Genomic DNA, 22933 nt, shown 5'->3' with positions numbered 1-22933 from the left:
AGCCTTCAACACGCTGTCTGTCTGTCTGTCTGTCTCTTTTGTTGTGGTTGCTGTCGATGGTTTGGCCCACAAAGCCAGTCACTGCTGGCCTCGCTGCCATGGCAACCAGAAAATACTCAGTCCACCAGTGTGTGTGTGTGTGTGTGTGTGTGTTCGGGGATAGAGAGCAGAAGGAGTCCAGAGGGACGACAACAACACCAGACTGATCTTCACCTTTAGATCCAGTTCTACCATCTTCATCTTCATCAACGGGCTGAGTGAGTGTTTCTATTAATGTCACCTGGAGAATGTGTGTGTGTGTGTGTGTGTGTGTGTGTGTGTGTGTGTGTGTGTGTGTGTGTGTGTGTGTGTGTGTGTGTGTGTGTGTGAGTTTGTGTAACTCGTGCAGGGAGACGGTCAGTAAATGCAGCTCTATGTTTATAAATTATATGTATGTGGAGAGAATTTTGGGTTACTGCACTGAAAAAAACCTGTTGTTTTTATGGTAAAAACCAGCAGAACTTTACCGTGATAAATACGGTGCAACTTTTTCTTATATTACGGTAAAATTATATTAACACTGTTGATTTCACGTTTAAGATTGACATTTTATTCCATATTTTACCGTAAAAATACGTTTTTCCATCAATAGAAACACTGTTCTGCCATATAATTGACAAGAAAATACTTTATAAATGCTGCATAAATTAAAGATTTTACCATTTAAAAGGATTTTACCATTAAATATTAGTAGTACTATTAAAGTCACGATTATGATTTGGAGATACAAACAAAAAGGCAAATGGTGTTTTTATTTATTATTGATTTATTCTTATTTTGTTACTTTAAAACAAATCTGAAAAATAATGTATTGTTAAACAGCACTATTAATGCCACAATTTTGAGAAATGTTGTGGAGATGCAAAGAAAAAGGCAAAGTTGTATTTCTGTAAGCAGAAATTGTGTCTAGTTCATTTAAAATAAGAAGTATCATAAACATAGAAACCATAAACACCCAATGTGTCGTTTATATCAGATCTTTGACATTTAGGGGTAGAATTTTTTTCTTTAAAACATCATAAATGTGTTCTATGTGGTCCACTTGGTCTGTTGTATATCCATCCATTCTCGTCTGCTTATCCGGGGCCGGGTCGCGGGGGCAGCAGGCTAAGCAGGGCGTTCCAGACGTCCCTCTCCCAGCCACAACGTCCAGCTCCTCCTGGACCCCGAGGCGTTCCCAGGCCAGGAGAGAGATATAATCCCTCCACCGTGTTCTGGGTCTTCCCCGGGGCCTCCTACCAGTTGGACCTGGAACTCCTCTAACGGGAGGCGCCCGGGAGGATCCTTACCAGATGCCCAAACCTCCTCAGCTGGCTCCTTTAGAGGAGAAGGAGCAGCGACTCTACTCCGAGCTCCCTCCGGATGTCTGAGCTCCTCCCCCTATCTCTAAGGCTGAGCCCAGCCACTCTACGGAGGAAGCTCATTTCAGCCGCTTGTATCCGTGATCTGGTTCTTTGGTCACTACCCAAAGCTCATGACCATAGGTGAGAGTTGGAGCGTAGATGGAGCGGTAAATCCAGAGCTTTGCCTTCAGGCTCAGCTCCTTCTTCACCACGACGGTCCGGTACAACGACCACATCACTGCTGACGCTGCACCAAACCGCCTGTCCATCTCACGCTCCGTTCTACCCTCACTGCTGAACAAGACCCCCAGATACTGGAACTCCTTCTCTTGAGGCAGTACCTCTCTCCACCCAGAGGGGGCAGTACCTGTCTCACCCAGAGGGGGCAGTACCTGTCTCCACCCAGAGGGGGCAGTACCTGTCTCCACCCAGAGGAGGCAGTATCTGTCTCCACCCAGAGGGGGCAGTACCTGTCTCCACCCAGAGGAGGCAGTATCTGTCTCCACCCAGAGGGGGCAGTACCTGTCTCCACCCAGAGGGGGCAGTACCTCTCTCCACCCAGAGGGGGCAGTCCACCGTTTTCACCCAGAGAACCATGGCCTCAGACTTGGAGGTGCTGACTCTCATCCCAACCGATTCGCACTCGGCTGCAAACCGCCCCAGTGAGTGCTGGAGGTCCCGGTCTGATGAATCCAAAAGAACCACATCATCTGCAAAAAAGCAGAGATGTAATTCTAAGGTCACCAAACCGGATCCCTTCCTCCCGACAACACAGCTCCCAGGATCACTGGAGCACACAAACCCTCCACCGCGATGAGGTGGCGATTCTTGGAGGAGTCTGTTGTATATCCCCTATAATTTTCCATTTAGGATTTCTGGGTCTGGGTTCTTATGGGTTAAACAGAGGGGCAGATGGAAACCAATACTTAGAGAAGGTGTCTAATCTAACAGATTTATTTTAGCGTGATTAATAATTGAAATGTGTTTGTGTGACAGTTTGTGTCAGATGGCGTCCAGCAGCTCCTGTCTGCTGCCTCCAGTGAAGAGTGTGGTGGTCTACAGGAACGGAGACCCCTACCACAGCGGACGCAGGTTTGTGGTGAACCAGCGGCAGGTGACCTCCATGGAGGCCTTTCTGACCGAGGTGACACAGAACATCGGGGCCCCGCTGGCCGTCAGGACCCTGTACACCCCCAGACGGGGCCACAGGGTCTCAGAGCTCCAGGAGCTCCAGACTGGAGCCCAGTACGTCGCTGCTGGCTTCGAGAGGTTCAAGAAGCTGGAGTGAGTACCACAAAACATTCACTGTGTTCATATAAGAAACTATTTTTAAGTTTTAAGCTCTTTAAATCCACCTGCTGTGTTAGAGGTAATAAAATGTTTGAGCCAAAGCTTGTAACAAAAGGCCAAAATTCAGCTGACAAGAGTTTAATTTAAGGGCTGATATCTAGACATTTAACATGGTTTTATTCATAAAGATTTTGTTTATTATCAAGAAAACAAGCTACTTTTGTTAAACAAGAAACTGAAGAAAACAAGGAGGTCTAATACTTTTTTCCATGACTGTATGAAGCTTCATTTGAAAGGTAATATTCTCTAGTTTAGTATGTGGCTAGCAACACAACTGAAAGTATATCAGTTCAAGCAAACAACACGTTTTTTCACTCTAACCCCCATTGATCATCTGGCAGGTGGGTTTTAAGGGGTTAATAGGAGGCGTTCTGGTCTTAAATGATAGTGGATGAATTAAGAATTAATTCTCACATACATACAAAGGTTTTTCTTCGTCCTATCTGTTGTTTTTCATGTGCAGTTACCTCAATGGAAGAACAAAAAAGCAGCCTGCAGCCCGAGAAGAAACCCAGGTATGCTTTTATTTTTTCATGTGGATGGTTTTCTTTTAAAGGTCCCAAATTGTTTTTGCTTCATGCAGTGTGAGTCTTAAAATGGACCCAGTGTGTCCCCTTTAAGAACCACAGCAGAGCCCTGAACCACTGGTTAATCCCAGTCTAACCAGCAGGAATGCTCCACCAGACTGGACTCTTATCTACTGGATCCTTTTGAACTGCTGCCAAACCATGAAAACGACTGAAGGGTTTTCCAACAGCTCATATCTGCCTGGAGACGTGACGACACGGTGTTCTGTTAGCGTCAGTTATTAGATTCAACCTTTGATCTCACTGAGCATGAAGTCACTGGTCGTCATGTAAATGAGCGGAAACAAATAGTTAATGATTGAGCTGTCTGTCAGCCAGTCTTTATTACGTACATGGTGCCCTTTAAATGTCTAATGTGACATTTGCTTCACTAATTACAGCTGGAGATCATCAGAGATCAGATCTTTTTTGGTCATTTTTGGAAAAACCAATGATGTCTTAAAATAAATGCAAATACTTATTTTGAGCAATTGTGGCTTTAAAAGCCCGACTGTAGTAACATTAAAATAAGCCAGAAATACTTGAAACAAGCATGTTTTGGTGATAGAACATGCTTTTGAAATAACATTTAACCTACATGCAACTAAAACTCTCAACTGGAGCCAATATTTTAGGTAAAAACTCATCATATTCAACAGTTGAATAGAATGAAAAGCATGAAAAAGCTCACAATGTCAATCCTGAAAAACAACTCTTTAAATAATAAGATAATTAAATAAGCACACAAAGCTATGGTCAGTAGATAAATTATATTCAAAACAAGACAATTAAGATACTATTGCTAGATAGAAGAAGAAAATACTTGGTGAGCTTCATGTGTTTTGCCGTGTTACTTTTCTGAAACACTGAAATAAAAGGATCAGAGAGGAGCTGTGTGTGTTTTGGGTTTCTGCCATCTGGAGAGAAGACTGGTCTGGTTCAGAGTGTGAGGTGTTGTGGTTGCTGTGCAGCGATGCAGGAAGTGAAGTGTGTCCGTCCGTATGTGAGATTAGTTTGATTCAGCCGGTGAAACAAAGAGTCATCAGCATGTCTGGGCACGCCTGATGTCCAATCACCTCCTCAGACACTGTCAACGCATTCAACTCTCCACTTCACACTAAAAACAATCAGGGAAGATGATCAATGTCTGGCTGCTCTCAGCTGATTGATTCAGTCCAGCTACAGACATCTACAGGCTCCATGCTGCAAAAACTGAACTCTTAATAAGGTTAAATATCTCAGATCAAGGGGATATCTGATTATTTATTCTGATCAGATCGTTCTCCTTAGTCAGCAGTTTTTATTTTAGACTGTTTGACTTGTTTGAAGTGTTTTGATCCTTAATGATCTAAATCAGATATTACAGCTTGTTACTGAGATTTTATCACCTATACTGAGTAAATACATGCTGGAAACTAGAATATCAACAGTTATTTTGTGTCTTTTTTAGTCATTTTGTGTCTTTCAACATTAAACATGAAACATTTAACAACAACAATAAAAAAATGCCCTTGTTATTAGTTAGAATACACTAATTCTAAGGTATTTGTGGCTTCATTGACATTAGATTTTTTTACTTGTTTTGGAAAGTCTTGACAAGACAAATGTTCTTGTTCTGTTGGCAGATAATTTTGCTATTTTTTAAGCAAAATACACCTATTTTTTGTACTTTTTTTCTTGTTTTTGAGAGGTGGCTTTTTGCAGTGTGTAAACGCATTAAACTCTCCACTTCACAGTAAAAACAATAAGGGAAGATTATCAATATCTGGTTGCTCTGAGCTGATTGATTCAGCAGCTACAGACACTACAGGCTCCATGTTTCATTGATGTGTGCTGACAGCAGCTCAGATCTGAATATGAATACGCTGAAGGAGAGTTGAAGTGACGTCTGTTGCCGTGGCTGCAGCTCTTCAGCTGACATGAGCAGAATATTTAGCCAGTAATTATTACACATCGGCTGTAGGATCACTGATCCGTCTGGGATGGATCAGTGTGCTGTGTAATTTAGGGAATGTGTAACGTAAAACTGATTTTCAATATTGCTGAGAAAATGACACAATTATGATGTTTTGCAGTGCCGTGCATTTGATTTTCTGAATGTGTTCTGCAGGCCAAAGCAGCTCAGAGGCCGAATGTTTCAGCCAAATGGAGGAAGGTGATTCCTCTGCCTTGTATTATACAGTGAGTTGGACACACGGCATGCACACACACATTATCACTGCATATTTAGCTAATGTCTAAGAGAAATGTTAATGGACTGTGCTTGTATATTGAGATTTAAAACTAGACTCAAAACCCCTAAAACTAGACTCACAAACAAAGGGGACCAGGTCTTTGTGGCTCTGGAAGAACCTGCCCTGGATCACCCGATCTGCAGGATTTTGAGGTTTTTGAACAAATAAAATCTTTGATCTGATGTTGTTGCGCTAAATGAAAAAGACAGAGCTTCACCAAATTATAAATTTCATCTTGAGTGGAACATAATCCTGCATATTACATCTTTCTTCCTCAGAAACAGCATTGTAGTTTTTGTCTCCCATCATGGCCAGAGCAACAATAACTGTCACAGTGCTCATATTATGGCTGTGAATTATTGAGAATAACTGTTAAACTATCCTGTCTGTGTAGCGTTTTCCGTAATGGAGATCTCCTGTGTCCACCGTTCCGCTTCATCATTCCTCGGAGCATGCAGCAGCAGCTGGAGCAGATCCTGAGTCTGGTCTCAGAGAAGGTCAGCTTACGGACCGGAGCTGTTCGCAGGTCAGAATCACTAAGACACACAAACATTCTGCTGAATACAAAGAGAAGGCCAGCAAACGCCTCCTTTAACCCTTTAACTGTCTTCATCAGGCTGTGCTCTCTGGAAGGAGCCACCGTGTCCTCAGCGGTGGAGCTGGAGACTGGAAGCTGCTACGTTGCCGTGGGAACTGAGAGGTTCAAGAAACTCCCATATGTGGAGCTGCTGGTTTCAAAAGCTACAGAGAGGTATTGTTGTTAGCCAAGGTCCTCTGTGACGGAGCACAAAGAACTGTGTTTATGACCGTTCATACGACTGCTCTGCTCTTTGAATGAAATGATTGTCAGTCAGGAACCAGATGAATACCGTTCACTTTTATCTTTTCTATTGTTAGAGTTTGTTTTTGTGCAGAACAGATGAGAGGAGAGTAAAATCCTTTTGACTATTTATTTAAAACAATAATGAAAGAGTAAGCATGTACATGGACCTTATCTGTTCAGAAATCACAGGCTGCTAAGCAGTTAGCTGTAACCACCTCCCAGAGAAGGATACCTAACTTACTTTTACAGAGTTTTATAATGTAAATGTGAAGACTATCAGGTTGGTCAAATCTGTTGGGGCAGCACCATGGTTTAGACTCGGCATTGGCACGCAGGCTAGTCCTAGCCTCTTGGTGCTTCAGCTTCCGGTCAGCGCCCTGTGGAAGGAAAAAGCTAACAGCAGCCTTCTGTATCTTGTCTAGTGTTGTTCAATGCCTGTCTCCACCTGGGCCCGTTACCTTGTCTAGTGTTAGTCAGTGCCTGTCTCCACCTGGGCCCGTTACCTTGTCTAGTGTTAGTCAGTGCCTGTCTCCACCTGGGCCCGTTACCTTGTCTAATGTTGGTCAGTGCCTGTCTCCACCTGGGCCCGTTACCTTGTCTAGTGTTGGTCAGTGTCTGTCTCCACCTGGGCCCGTTACCTTGTCTAGTGTTGGTCAGTGCCTGTCTCCACCTGGGCCCGTTACCTTGTCTAGTGTTGGTCAGTGCCTGTCTCCACCTGGGCCCGTTACCTTGTCTAGTGTTGGTCAGTGTCTGTCTCCACCTGGGCCCGTTACCTTGTCTAGTGTTGGTCAGTGTCTGTCTCCACCTGGGCCCATTACCTTGTCTAGTGTTGGTCAGTGCCTGTCTCCACCTGGGCCCGTTACCTTGTCTAGTGTTGGTCAGTGTCTGTCTCCACCTGGGCCCGTTACCTTGTCTAGTGTTGGTCAGTGTCTGTCTCCACCTGGGCCCGTTACCTTGTCTAGTGTTGGTCAGTGCCTGTCTCCACCTGGGCCCGTTACCTTGTCTAGTGTTGGTCAGTGCCTGTCTCCACCTGGGCCCGTTACCTTGTCTAGTGTTAGTCAGTGCCTGTCTCCACCTGGGCCCGTTACCTTGTCTAGTGTTAGTCAGTGCCTGTCTCCACCTGGGCCCGTTACCTTGTCTAGTGTTGGTCAGTGCCTGTCTCCACCTGGGCCCGTTACCTTGTCTAGTGTTAGTCAGTGCCTGTCTCCACCTGGGCCCGTTACCTTGTCTAGTGTTAGTCAGTGCCTGTCTCCACCTGGGCCCGTTACCGTGTCTAGTGTTCATCAGTGCCTATCTCCACCTGGGCCCGTGGCCTTGAATTATTTTGAATATTAATTTGAATTAGCAGCAACAGTGCTTCAGTGTTTCATCTGCTTGCCCTCAAATATGTGATTATGTGCAAAGCGTTATCAGTATGTCCTTTCTGTTGATACTCCTTATTTCTGTGTGCTGTGCCTGGCATATAATATGTGTGTTTTATGCTTTGCTAAATACATTTCCAAGCAGCATTTTACTAAAGGTCATAATGGAGATTACTGCTAATTTTATTCATCTCTAACACTATGTTTTTTGAAGATATTATGCGGGAAAGAGAAGGCTGTTCAGGAGAAATGAGGTACCTTCAGTTAATACAGTAAACTCTCTCTGCAGTCAGTTTATTAGCATCATGTCAGGAATGATTGATTGACAGCTGTCTGATGTGTTTCTGTTAGAACAGGAAGGCAGGAAGTGGACCAGAAGACCAGTACAGTGACTCGGCTCTCCTAGACTCCCCAGAGGTAAACAGACTATCCGCCACACTAATAAAAAAGGTGTTTAGTCTAAAACCAGATAAAACAGTAAATCTGAGGGAAATTATCTTCATGCATGGACAGATAATTTACCTTGACAAGATTTATTAAATTAAGATAGTTCAATCTAGAAATAAGCATGTTGAACACTTAAAATAAGAACTTGCAGTGCATACGCTGACTTCTTAGAGAACCGCCCACCCTGAACCTTTGGAAAAATATAATAAATGACATATACAGTATGGAACGTATAACTTTCTCTTTGAGATTACAGAAGGTAAAGGGCTAAGATTACAGGGTTAAATGGGTTATAAATCTCACTGAAGCAGGCTGAAATTGTTGTAGATTGTGAACTAAAGTTTATCACCCTGTGGCGAATTATTATATTGTTAATATATATATATATATATATATATATTATATCATATTATTAAATGTGACAAAAGGTTGGTATATGACCTCATCCACCACTGGCTACAGCAGCAGAAGACCACAGCACCACTTTATTAGGTACACCCTGCTAGCTGATAAAATGGTCGGTGAGTGTATAATAAGACTGCTGATCTGTCAAACACATTCAGACCACCAGAGAGAATCTGGATGTTTCTGCCTGTAAATGAAAAGATGCTTATTCAGTCGTATGAATCTATTCCAGTCAGACGGTCGGAGAGTGAAGTCGACAGGAGACGAAGCTGCACCTCCTCCAGCTGCTCAGCAGAGGAGAGGAGGAGCAGACGACTCCTCCTTCTTCTCCAGACCGGCCAAGATCCTCCACAACAGGAGCACCAACAGGAGCATCAACATGTCCAGACCTCCACTCACCCACAGATCTGGTCAGGGTTACAAACTCACATAGAAACACAGTCAACCATGAAGTTGGAATCAAATGTTTTTTTACCTCTTTCCATGAAATGATTGTGACAATGTGATTTATTATTGACAGATAAAGTTAATATCTTCTCAAAACATTATTAATCAATCTCTTCCAAACCAAAGTTATAATAGTTTTGGATTTTTCATCAGTTTTAGTTTTAATTTCGTTGGGATCTTTTGTTCTCAAATTCTTAGTTAGTTTTAATGAGTTTTTAGAGTGAGTTTGCTATTTGTAATTAGTTTTTCTTTTTTGGAAAATGCTTATTTTTAGTGTTTTTATTAGTTTTAGTTGAGTTTTTATTAGTTTTACTTTTATCTCAAAATTTGAACACAAAAGACAAAATTTTATAAAGTCTGTTTAATATGTAAATGTTTCCTCTGAACAGTCTGTCATCTATAGGACTCAATACTTGGTTGACTTGAACTACTGAAGTGGACTTTTCATCATATTCTGATTTATTGAGATGATCCTGTATCATCCTAATATATCGTTATGGTGACAGGCCTTTAATGACTTAGTGACTTTAATGAGTTGTTTGGTTCCAGTCAAGCCCAGCGTGTTTAAAAGAGGACGGAGGAGGAGAGAGGAGGTACGAGGAGCAGAGGAGGTCCACGAGGATGAAAACACAGAGACGGAGCTTCCTGTCGACCAGGTGAGACACACCTTTCAGCTTCATCACCTCATCATCATCATCATCATCACCTCATCAGAGGAAATGAAATGAATGTGTGTCTCGTGTTCTCTGTAAAGAGAGCTGCAGAAACAGTGGAGGACGAGGAGCTGAACAACCACAGAGATCCTCTTCAGAACAACCAGCAGAACAACCAGCAGAACAACCAGCAGAACAACCAGCAGGTACCAATCAGACCAGTTTAACCCTTTAGAGTTTGGGGCTCAACCTCATTATTATCAAGTCATTTTGACTGGATCAACATTTTAAAAATACAAAACACACACACACACACACACACACACACACACACACACACACACAAAAACACAAATTAAAAACACATAAGAAACACACTAAAAAAATACAAAAAACACACAGAAACACAGAACACACACAAAAAACCCACAAAAAAGTTTAAAAAATTACAAAAAAACCCACAAAAATTACAAAAAACACACAAACGCATAAAAACCACACAAGAAACACACAAAACACACAAAAAATAAAAAATAAAAACCCCAAAACACACAGAGCACACACAAAAATTACAAAAAAACACAAACGTGAAAAAATTACAAAAAACACAAAATCTGAAAAATCTCTCCAAAAACGTAATTAAAATCATGTTACTACACTTGGTCGAGGTGTTTTTTTAACCTTTGCTGAAAAAGATTTGATGCATTAAATTGGACATGGAAACTTGTGTAAAAGCCAAAAGAAAGATTATATTAGATTAGATTAGATTTTACTTTATTAATCCCTCAGCGGGGACATTTCTTTGTTCCAGCCGACCACAAAAATTGCACACAAAAACATTTCCCTTTTAGGAAAAGATAAAAAATAAACAATCTAATATAAAAAGACATTTAACAATATACAATATACTATATAAAGTCGTGAAGAAGTCAAAGAGCTCCGCTGCTTCCATGGACTCCAGACGGTTAATTTTAATTTATTAGCTTCTTATCTAAGTGAATAAATGGGAAACTAATATCCTTTACATTCATTCACTCTGAAGCACATTATAGGACATTTTTTCTGCATCGTAAGTGGAAATAAATTGAGGGAATGATTAAAAAAAGAGATGGATCCTGATAGTCTAGATGAGAAAGTTAATTTATGTATCTGTGCTGCGTTTGCTTGATTAAAGACTGTCGGCTGTTAAATATGAGACGTGTGTGATGTTTTCTGCATGAATCCATTTCTGTTTTTCTGAAGAGATATCCACAAATTATAGAAAGTGAGCAGCAGAATGGGAGAGAACACCCACAGGAGCTGAAAGCAGATCAGGTACAGTATGAATATGAGTGGGTGGTTACATTTATATAACAATAACACAGAAGAGAGATTAGTTGTTATACGTGGGATCAGATTATGATATTTCTGTCCTGTAACAGACTCAAGATGTTGTGAAACAGACAGAAAAGACAGAAATAACGGTACAGAAACACACTCCATCAAAAGCTTCTATTGAAGAACACGAACAAAAAGCATTTAGTCAGAATTCAACGTGTCTCTTATTCTGAAAGGACTCGGAGCTGAAGAAGACGTCAAGACCTTCGTCATCTCAGAGGAACAACGAGGAAGAGGAGGAGGTGAGATTATACACGTCACTAAACACTGAAAAAAACAGATAAAAACTGATAAAAAACAGATAAAAACTGATAAAAAACAGATAAAAAGCAGATAACCAAGATCATTTCCCTCAGATTTAATGTTTTATCTGGTTTTTATCTGGTTTTAGACCTTTAGATTTACTGTTTGATCTGGTTTTAGACCTTTAGATTTACTGTTTGATCTGGTTTTAGACCTTTAGATTTACTGTTTGATCTGGTTTTAGACCTTTAGATTTACTGTTTGATCTGGTTTTAGACCTTTAGATTTACTGTTTGATCTGGTTTTAGACCTTTAGATTTACTGTTTGATCTGGTTTTAGACCTTTAGATTTACTGTTTGATCTGGTTTTAGACCTTTAGATTTACTGTTTGATCTGGTTTTAGACCTTTAGATGTACAGTTTGATCTGGTTTTAGACCTTTAGATTTACTGTTTTATCTGGTTTTAGACCTTTAGATTTACTGTTTGATCTGGTTTTAGACCTTTAGATTTACTGTTTGATCTGGTTTTAGACCTGTGTTTCTCTCTCTGTCGTCACTCTAACAGGCCTAACGTTAAATGTGCTTTTTCATTTACTTGTTATAATATTTTATATAACAGGAGAATCAACACGTCGCCTCGTCACTAACAGCAGAACAGAATCATGACGAGGAAAACCGCTGAGTCATCACAACACCACATGATTATTATTATTATTATTATTATTATTATTATTATTATGACGACCTGTACGGAGAAATGAATGTTTTAGTAAAAAGGTAGAACTTCTAACTGTGCTGATGAGCCAAACAACAACATTAAAGGTACTATGTCATGACATTTATATGGATTAATAGCTTTGTGTTTCATATTTTTATTGATGTGTAAACAGAAACAACAGAGGGACAAACGATAGATATATATATATATATATTTTGTTACGTCCACTGACCAAACCAACCAGCAGACAATAACAACAATCAGAAAATCAAACAAAGTCAAAAGTGATGTGAACAATGATGATTTATTTTATGAACAACAGCAGAAAGACACTCAGGTGGAGGAGGATGGACCAGTGATTGGGCCAAAAGAAAGTTAAACAAATATAACAAAAGAAGGCCGATCTGAACTAGCTGTGAAGAAAACAAACAAACAAACAAACAAACAAAAGGCCGAACTAACTTCCCTACAAAAAAGGCTTTTCAGAACAATACAGGGGTGGCTCAACCAATAAACCAATAAACTAACAAACCAATGGAGTAACAGAAAATATCGTACGTGATGTAAAATATACAGGAACCCCAACTCACCTGGTCCAGCCTCACCACCACTAACACCACTAACAAGTCGGATTTTAAACATCCAAGAACACAAACATCAGTCTCACAGACAGAGAACAGAAACAAGATGGCCGCCGTGATCCTCAGAACGGTCCTATTTCAGCCTGAACACCTGGGCTGCGGTCGAATAGTCAAATTTGCTTAGGAACCTTCCTAACTGAGTGAAATGACCCGGAAGTATTATCGTAGCCGCCATGATAAGAGCTGTTGGAATTCTCTAACTGTTAAGGAAAGGAGCTTCAATGCTTCCTTTAGTATCTCCTTTAGCATAGGATACACCGGACCATCCTTTACCAAAGGAAAGGAGGTAATGCCGTCCCACAATTCCTTGCGGTAGCAGCATATAAGGCCGACCGGTCAACATTGGCCGTGGCGTGATGACGTAGACTGAGTGTAAGTGCAGTCGGATTCTCTAAACACCGCCATCGTCTTCTCCTAACTCCTCATGAACTCTCCTTCTCATCTTTCCTTGACCTTGTGACGTTTTCCATTGAGGTTAAGGAAAAGTGGTTAGGAAAGGACTTAGGAGCTGATTTTATTGGACTATTCGACCGTACCCCTAAACGCACCTCCTCTGATTGGCTCCACAGGTGGATCCAATCAGCTGTTAACACCTGAGAACAGAGAGGAGGAGAGCCACAAACACACATAAACACTCCTCTGGCACCTAACATTTATATATATACAAATATATGTATATATATATATATTTATATCAGGGTACGTTAAACATGTTGTAGATTTAGATTTATATAATATTCAGAACAAACAACGGTCACATTAAACCAAATAAACTAAACAATATTTAGATATTTAGACATATTTAGTCTGTATAAAATGATTAAACTGAGCACATAAACACAACAGATACAATACATAAATAATAGTAAAAGAGAGGAAAGAAAGAAGTTGTTACATCGTCACAAAAAGTCCAAGTTTTAGTACTTTTACTGTAGTGGAGTCATTTCACAGTGTGTATTAGTACTTTTACTGCAGTAAATAAAGGATCTGAATACTTCTTCCACTGCTGCTTTGTAGCATAAAATAATGACTCAGTTTGGGAAAATAAAGACGAAGTTTATCATAAAATATTGAGAAATTTTCTCAGAATAATCACTTGACTGTTGGGAATGTTTCTCATTCTGAGATACGGAGTTATTATTTACAGAAAGTTTCTCTTTTCTTTATTTAACTGGAGGAAATCCTGATTCCAGGCAGCAGCACAAGAAGTCATGAAGCCTCTTTATCTCAGAGATAAACAGCTGTTTGTCCTCTCTGAGTCTGAAAATCACTTTATAAATGCTGTTTATTTACCAGTGACATCATCAATAAGGATTCTCTAAAACGTCACATAGTACCTTTAATTCATGTTGTTCTCTTCTAGAAAACAAAACGTGAGCCAGCTGAGATATTAAAGAACAAACTGTCATGATCTCTAGAACAATAAACATATTTTATTGTGTTTATGATGTTGTTATACTTTTAATAAAGATGTTGTGTTTTATTCCATTTACAATATGTACATAAGAAACAATATTTTTGGGATATTTTAAGCCTGAATGTATTTTTGATTTGCAGAAATCATAACATGAAGAGTCGTGTTTTGCCAACAATTTATTAATAAAATATGAGCAGCATCACAAGCTGGACGGATGAACATAAAGTCTCTTTACAGTGTTTTGTATCCATTAAATACTGTGACAATAAATAAAAATATATCACAAAAACATTTCTCTTATTCCTGAAATCTGTGAAACGATGAAGCTCGTTTACACCAAACTGATGGAAATAAAAACATCACAGACATTTACAGAAATTTCCATTTGTTGGGTAATTTTTAGGGCTGCAACTAACGATTATTTTCATTATGGATTAATCTGTTGATTATTTAAACCATTAATCTAGTTGTTTGCTGAAAAAAAAGTATAAAAATATCAATGAGTGTTTCCCAAACCACAAGATGACATCAAAAGACACAAAATGACCGAAAAAAGACACATAAAGACACAAAATGACAAAAAAAATGACACAAAAAATCCCCGAAAAAGAGACAAAGACACAAAATGACCGAAAAAAAGACACAAAAAATCCCCAAAAAAGAGACAAAGACACAAAATGACAAAAAAAGACACAAAAAATCCCCAAAAAAGAGACAAAGACACAAAATGACTAAAAAAAGACACCAAAAATCACCAAAAAGATACAAGATGACCTAAAAAAGACAAAATGACTAAAAATATCAGAGTGTTTCCAAACCACAAGATTTTGTCCTCAAATCTCTTGTTTTGTCCACAAACCAAAGAGATATTCAGTTTATTGTCATAAAGGAACAAAGAAACCAGAAATATTCACATTGAAGAAGCTGAAATCACAGAATTTGGATTGATTGTCTTTAAAAAACTGATCAAACCAATTATTGGATTATCAGAATAGTTGATGATTAATTTAATAATCGATTATTGTTCCATTAATAGAATAATTGTTGCAGCTCTAAACAGGATATTTTTTGTATTTAACTGGAGGAAAAGTGCTTCAGTGGTTGATCTAACTCAGTAAAACATGCCGATACTAAGGCAGCAGGACAAGAAGTGAATGAAAGCTTCTTTATCCTGAGATAAATAAATATGAGTCTCTGTCTCTCTCAGAGGACAGATGGCAGTAAAACGTCCCCATAAACCAGGAGGACCAGCTAACTGGTCCGTTCAGACAGCAGCCTCATCTCTATGGTTTCTCTGTCTCATGGTGGGACGGCAGAGCTTAAAGGAAAGTTAACAACAGGAACTTCTATAGGAGCGTCATAAATCTGGTCTGGTGAACTCTGCATGAACCAGCAGCCTTAAGCCTGGTGGCAGAGTCTCTGGACGGTTTCTATGAGGACCTCTGAGCTTCATTAGGAACCATTCTCCCTCCAGAGATGCTGCTGTCTGGACCTGAACCTGCTCCTCTGGTCCTGCTGCATAAACTACTGATAAAAGGTGTTTAAAAACCAGGTAAAACAGTAAATCTGAGGGAAATGATCTTGCTGCATGGACAGATAATTTACTTTGACAAGATTTATTAAATTAAGATTATTAAATCTAGAAATAAGCATGTTTTGACTCATTTTTTTCTGTTTTACTGTCTCATTTTTTTTTTGCTTTTCTGACAATTTTTTTCACAGTTTTTCTGACGTTTTTTTCTGTTTTTCTGACTCATCTTTTCTGTTTTTTTATTAAATCTAGAAATAAGCATGTTCTGACTTAGTTTTTCTATCTATTTTTTCTGCTTTTCTAACTCATTTTTCTGTCATTTTTTTCCAAACCAAATAATCATCAGGTCACTGATGATTTACAGTGTTTAATGTTGTTGGTCAGCTGGCAGCCTGACTCAGACTCTGGTTCTTGGTCTCTGTGTCATTAATGGAGCTGATCACACACAGAGTGATGCCAGACATGGTGAGGAACATCCCCAACACAGCTCCTACAGAAACAGAGAAACAGAGAGAGGATATGAAAGAGTTTAAAAAGAACATCTTTAAATAGAGAACATAAGCAGTGGAGTATTTCTGAGGAGGAGAAAGCAGAGGAGGGAATTAACTGCTCACTAATATCTTGGATGTGATTTAAACAAACAATGTCTTCTGTCTTATGTAACGTTGATGAATCGTTCCCTGAAACCCTCTGAATGAGTCCCAGAAGCAGAAGATGTCTGACAGCAGAGCTTGGAGCATCCTGACTTGTTTCTGTAGTTTCAGTATAAAATGAGTGACTCACGTTTCCCTCCGATCTTTTCTCCCAGTAGCTTCCCAGTGACTAGAGTGCAGAGGAAGGACAGAGAGTTGGCCACTGGGACGGCTAGAGACATCTCTGGAGAGGACAGAGAGAATATTCATTAGTATTCATTATTTTTTTTGTCATTTTGTGTCTTTTTTTTTGCTCATTTTGTGTCTTTTTTTGGTGATTTCAAAGTTCTGGAAAAGTCCCATGATGCATTGGGACACTCCCACATGTATTCTGATGCATTTCATTGGCCAAGAGACCGAAAATAGGTGGAAAAAACTACAAATACTACAAAACCACGTATCCTCTTTAATGGTAGAATAACACAACAGGTTTTAATGGTAGAAATGCGGGAATGCTTTCCCGCCTTAAATGGGTTAAAGAAAGCTTGCTGTATTAGCGACGTCACACACTGTAGCAGGATGTCACAGTAACAGCTCTGACTGTATCTTAGTACCACTCCATGTAGCTGGTTGTCATAGCGACGCTACATGTAACCAACGCCTCTTTCTCATTCCCCGTTCATCGGCTAGCAGCGAGAGGATCCTCTACACCTCATTAGCTAAACACAACTGGTTGTTTCGGTTTGCCATGTTCTTGCTCTAGAGGGAACATCATCATAATTTGAAGGGGAACCCTAGAGGGCACCCAATATCTTTTACATGTGTAAAGAGCAGCCAATAAGACACTTCCTCTTGTTTTCACCACTCTAGAAGGAAGTTTAGCACTGTACCCCGAGTCCACCACTGATAAGTGCTACAACATGATGCTACATATTATATAAATATTATACAGTTGGCTCATTGAGTGACAGTGTGAGTTTAAAGTGTCTGACCTGTGGTGGACAGTGTGTAGTAGTAGACTAAAGATCCGCTCTGGTTCAGGAGGAACGGCACCAGGTACTGAGGAGAAACACAACGAGGAGGAGGAGGTCAGTAAAGAGGAGTTCAGTTAGATGGAAGATAAAGACAACATGCAAACTGGCAGAAAAAAGAGGGATGTGAGTATTTACCTTGAGGTTGAGGATCAGAAACTAGAGTATTTACCTTGAGGTTGAGGATCAGAAACTAGAGTATTTACCTTGAGGTTGAGGACCAGGAACTAGAGTATTTACCTTGAGGTTGAGGACAAGAAACTAGAGTATTTACCTTGAGGTTGAGGACCAGAAACTAGAGTATTTACCTTGAGGTTGAGGACCAGAAACTAGAGTATTTACCTTGAGGTTGAGGATCAGAAACTAGAGTATTTACCTTGAGGTTGAGGATCAGAAACTAGAGTATTTACCTTGAGGTTGAGGACCAGGAACTAGAGTATTTACCTTGAGGTTGAGGACCAAAAACTAGAGTATTTACCTTGAGGTTGAGGACCAGAAACTAGAGTATTTACCTTGAGGTTGAGGATCAGAAACTAGAGTATTTACCTTGAGGTTGAGGACCAGAAACTAGAGTATTTACCTTGAGGTTGAGGATCAGAAACTAGAGTATTTACCTTGAGGTTTAAGACCAGAAACTAGAGTATTTACCTTGAGGTTGAGGACCAGGAACTAGAGTATTTACCTTGAGGTTGAGGACCAGGAACTAGAGTATTTACCTTGAGGTTGAGGACCAGAAACTAGAGTATTTACCTTGAGGTTGAGGACCAAGAACTAGAGTATTTACCTTGAGGTTGAGGATCAGAAACTAGAGTATTTACCTTGAGGTTGAGGACCAGAAACTAGAGTATTTACCTTGAGGTTGAGGACCAAGAACTAGAGTATTTACCTTGAGGTTGAGGATCAGAAACTAGAGTACTTACCTTGAGGTTGAGGACCAGAAACTAGAGTATTTACCTTGAGGTTGAGGACCAGAAACTAGAGTATTTACCTTGAGGTTGAGGACCAAGAACTAGAGTATTTACCTTGAGGTTGAGGATCAGAAACTAGAGTATTTACCTTGAGGTTGAGGATCAGAAACTAGAGTACTTACCTTGAGGTTGAGGACCAGAAACTAGAGTATTTACCTTGAGGTTGAGGACCAGAAACTAGAGTATTTACCTTGAGGTTGAGGACCAAGAACTAGAGTATTTACCTTGAGGTTGAGGATCAGAAACTAGAGTACTTACCTTGAGGTTGAGGACCAGGAACTAGAGTATTTACCTTGAGGTTGAGGACCAAGAACTAGAGTATTTACCTTGAGGTTGAGGACCAAGAACTAGAGTATTTACCTTGAGGTTGAGGATCAGAAACTAGAGTATTTACCTTGAGGTTGAGGACCAGAAACTAGAGTATTTACCTTGAGGTTGAGGACCAAGAACTAGAGTATTTACCTTGAGGTTGAGGATCAGAAACTAGAGTACTTACCTTGAGGTTGAGGACCAGAAACTAGAGTATTTACCTTGAGGTTGAGGACCAGAAACTAGAGTATTTACCTTGAGGTTGAGGACCAGAAACTAGAGTATTTACCTTGAGGTTGAGGACCAGGAACTAGAGTATTTACCTTGAGGTTGAGGACCAGGAACTAGAGTATTTACCTTGAGGTTGAGGACCAGGAACTAGAGTATTTACCTTGAGGTTGAGGACGAGGAACTAGAGTATTTACCTTGAGGTTGAGGACGAGGAACTAGAGTATTTACCTTGAGGTTGAGGACCAGGAACTAGAGTATTTACCTTGAGGTTGAGGACCAGGAACTAGAGTATTTACCTTGAGGTTGAGGACCAGGAACTAGAGTATTTACCTTGAGGTTGAGGATGATAAACTAGAGTATTTACCTTGAGGTTGAGGACCAGGAACTAGAGTATTTACCTTGAGGTTGAGTACCAGAAACTAGAGTATTTACCTTGAGGTTGAGGACCAGGAACTAGAGTATTTACCTTGAGGTTGAGGATCATAAACTAGAGCATTTACCTTGAGGTTGAGGACCAGAAACTAGAGTATTTACCTTGAGGTTGAGTACCAGAAACTAGAGTATTTACCTTGAGGTTGAGGACCAGGAACTAGAGTATTTACCTTGAGGTTGAGGATCATAAACTAGAGCATTTACCTTGAGGTTGAGGACCAGAAACTAGAGTATTTACCTTGAGGTTGAGGATCATAAACTAGAGCATTTACCTTGAGGTTGAGGACCAGAAACTAGAGTATTTACCTTGAGGTTGAGGACCAGGAACTAGAGTATTTACCTTGAGGTTGAGGACCAGGAACTAGAGTATTTACCTTGAGGTTGAGGACCAGGAACTAGAGTATTTACCTTGAGGTTGAGGACCAGGAACTAGAGTATTTACCTTGAGGTTGAGGACCAGGAACTAGAGTATTTACCTTGAGGTTGAGGATCAGGAACTAGAGTATTTACCTTGAGGTTGAGGACCAGGAACTAGAGTATTTACCTTGAGGTTGAGGACCAGGAACTAGAGTATTTACCTTGAGGTTGAGGATCAGAAACTAGAGTATTTACCTTGAGGTTTAGAACCAGAAACTAGAGTATTTATCTTGAGGTTGAGGACCAGAAACTAGAGTATTTACCTTGAGGTTGAGGATGATAAACTAGAGTATTTACCTTGAGGTTGAGGACCAGGAACTAGAGTATTTACCTTGAGGTTGAGGACCAGGAACTAGAGTATTTACCTTGAGGTTGAGGACCAGGAACTAGAGTATTTACCTTGAGGTTTAGAACCAGGAACTAGAGTATTTACCTTGAGGTTTAGAACCAGAAACTAGAGTATTTACCTTGAGGTTGAGGACCAGAAACTAGAGTATTTACCTTGAGGTTGAGGATGATAAACTAGAGTATTTACCTTGAGGTTGAGGACCAGGAACTAGAGTATTTACCTTGAGGTTGAGGACCAGGAACTAGAGTATTTACCTTGAGGTTGAGGACCAGGAACTAGAGTATTTACCTTGAGGTTGAGGACCAGGAACCTGATCTCTGCCAGCAGCTGGAGGACTCTGTTCCTGTGTTGAACCGTCTCTATTCCTTCGGTTCCTCTCTTCAGGAACGGGTTGGTGCAGCCCCACAACACCGACACCAGCAGGAGGCTCAGCAGCTCCACTAACACACACACACACACACACACACACACACACACACACACACACACACACACACACACACAGCAACTCTGTCACTTCACAAACTATCTAGAAATAACACTAGTGTTGTTAAAATGTGTCTAATTCTGGTCTTCCACCAACACATGTCCCCATCTAGACTAGAAGCTGGAAGTCTTTATAAATCTAGTTTTACTGGATCATCTCCATGGTTCAGTTTAAGGTTATAATCTGTTTCATATCAGTCTTTTCTAGTCTTGGTTTTGATCATATCAAACCTGTTTGTTATGATCCAAACCCAAGACTATGAAACCCAAGACACCCACTTGTGTCTTTTTTTAGTCATTTTGTGTCTTCTTTTGGTCATTTTGTGTCTTTTGTTGTGTCTTTTTAGTTATTTTGTGTCTTTATTGATCTTTCTGTGTCTTTTTTTGCTCTTTTAGTGTCTTTTATTTAGTCATTTTGTGTCTTTTTCGGTCATTTTGTGTCTTTTTTTAGTCATTTTGTGTCTTTTTTTGGCCATTTTATGTCTTTTTAGTTATTTTGTGTCTTTATTTATCTTTTTGTGTCTTTTTTTCCTCTTTTAGTGTCTTTTATTTAGTCATTTTGTGTCATTTTTGGTCATTTTGTGTCTTTTTTTAAGTCATTTTGTGAACTTTTTAGCCATTTTGTGTCTTTTTTGGTCATTATTGGTCTTTTTGTGTCTCTGTTTTAGTCATTTTTGGTCTTTTTTGTGTCTTGTTTTAGTCAAGTAGTAGTAAAACTGCTAAAAGAATCTAGTTGTAGTCTGTAAATAGATGGACAGTCTCAGTGTGAGACTAGAAACTCTCAACACTAAATGTCTCTAGATGTGATCTGATAGTTTTACACTCAGAGTCTTTAACAAGTCAAAGTCTTCTGGTCTATAAGGAGCATTAGGCAGCATATCCTTAGCATTAGCATTAGCATTAGCTGTTAGATATGATCTGTTTGGGCTAGTTCTGTGTGATTAATGCTATAAAAGAACAAAGGGGATACTTAGCTGTATATACCCGGTCTCATATTACATAAAAAATGTTTAAAATGTGGTTAAATCTGCTGATTATTGAGAGAAAAGGAGCTTGTTTACAACTCACCAACAGTCACCATGATAAACAGTCAGAACAGACGCGTTCAGGACTCCCAGCTCCGGCTGTTAGCGGACGTTACTAAACGGCGACATTAATAAACAGTTTGAAGCCTGATGATACATGATTGTTGTCTCATACTGAGACATATATACATATTTACATCTAAGTTTATATATGTATATGGTCTCATTTCTCATTACAATGAGTTAGGTAAAGCACCGCAGGGTTTAGTGACGACAGTCTGAAACATTTTACAACATTTCTTGTGGTCTTGAATGCGTCTTGGTGCTTTTCCAGCGCTGTAGTACCAGAGACCACCAGCTGAGGGCGCAGCGACTAAAAACAAGAACAACACTGGAAACAGGAGCAATATTCACCTCACTGCTTTCCTTTTCTTTCCTTTTCTTTTCTTTTCTTTTCTTTTCTTTTCTTTTCTTTTCTTTTCTTTTCTTTTCTTTTCTTTTCTTTTCTTTTCTTTTCTTTTCTTTCCTTTTCTTTTCTTTTCTTTTCTTTTCTTTTCTTTTCTTTTCCTTTCTTTTCTTTTCTTTTCTTTTCTTTTCTTTTCTTTCCTTTCCTTTTCTTTTCTTTTCTTTTCTTTTCTTTTCTTTTCTTTTCTTTTCCTTTCTTTTCTTTTCTTTTCTTTTCTTTTCTTTTCTTTTCTTTTCCTTTCTTTTCTTTTCTTTTCTTTTCTTTTCCTTTCTTTTCTTTTCTTTTCTTTTCTTTTCCTTTCTTTTCTTTTCTTTTCCTTTCTTTTCTTTTCTTTTCTTTTCTTTTCCTTTCTTTTCTTTTCTTTTCTTTTCTTTTCTTTTCTTTTCCTTTCTTTTCTTTTCTTTTCTTTTCTTTTCTTTTTATTCTTTTCTTTTCAACTTTAAGGTGAAGAAGGGTGAGGGGTTAGAAATAAAAATAAGTAATAGACATCACCATGAAACATCCCCAGCTGATTACTTACATTTATATTATATGTATTATATTGTATACATGACGATTTTCACACACTCCCCCAGGATATCGTTGAACAACAAATATATGTATATATGTATATAAATGTGTATGTATATGTATATATATATATATATATATATATATATATATATATATATATATATATATATATATATATATATATATATATATATATACATATACAACACTATAATCAGGATCATGCAATATTCACCTCACTCCTTCTCTTTTCTTTTCAACTTTAAGGTGAACAAGGTAACAACTAAAAATAAAAATAACTAATAGATATCACCATCATACATATATATGTTTCATTTTGTTTGTAAATTTGAGTCAAAAGATTATTGTCACATTTCAGTAATAAAATGTGATATAAATCAGACTATTAAGGATATAATATAAAATGAAACGGAAAAGTTTGGTGTCTGTACGCGTTATTACAGGCTCAGAGAAAGCC

The 22933-nt window shown here is 39.1% G+C and overlaps 2 protein-coding genes across 2 annotated transcripts; one reads left to right on the top strand and one right to left on the bottom strand.

Annotated features, from left to right (window-relative positions):
• dcdc2b (doublecortin domain containing 2B) lies at window positions 1–12215 on the top strand. The gene is made up of 15 exons (XM_059353453.1): window positions 1–257; window positions 2379–2666; window positions 3196–3247; window positions 5409–5479; window positions 5927–6058; window positions 6149–6283; window positions 7931–7970; window positions 8068–8133; window positions 8801–8978; window positions 9565–9671; window positions 9770–9874; window positions 10911–10982; window positions 11090–11131; window positions 11222–11287; window positions 11909–12215. The coding sequence occupies exons 2-15, from the start codon at window positions 2389–2391 to the stop codon at window positions 11969–11971; spliced, it is 1407 nt and encodes a 468-aa protein (XP_059209436.1). The 5' UTR covers window positions 1–257; window positions 2379–2388; the 3' UTR covers window positions 11972–12215.
• Window positions 12216–14223: 2008 nt separating this feature from the next.
• tmem234 (transmembrane protein 234) lies at window positions 14224–21827 on the bottom strand. The gene is made up of 5 exons (XM_059352618.1): window positions 21520–21827; window positions 20254–20405; window positions 17221–17287; window positions 16380–16472; window positions 14224–16086 (listed from the first exon to the last, which is right to left on the bottom strand). Exons 1-5 carry the CDS (start codon window positions 21530–21532, stop codon window positions 15977–15979), a joined length of 435 nt encoding a protein of 144 aa, XP_059208601.1. The 5' UTR covers window positions 21533–21827; the 3' UTR covers window positions 14224–15976.
• Window positions 21828–22933: the final 1106 nt, after the last annotated feature.

This window comes from Centropristis striata, chromosome 16 (genome assembly GCF_030273125.1).
Source record: "Centropristis striata isolate RG_2023a ecotype Rhode Island chromosome 16, C.striata_1.0, whole genome shotgun sequence".
NCBI classification, from domain to species: Eukaryota; Metazoa; Chordata; class Actinopteri; order Perciformes; family Serranidae; genus Centropristis; species Centropristis striata.
This window is presented reverse-complemented; position numbering and strand designations above follow the sequence as displayed.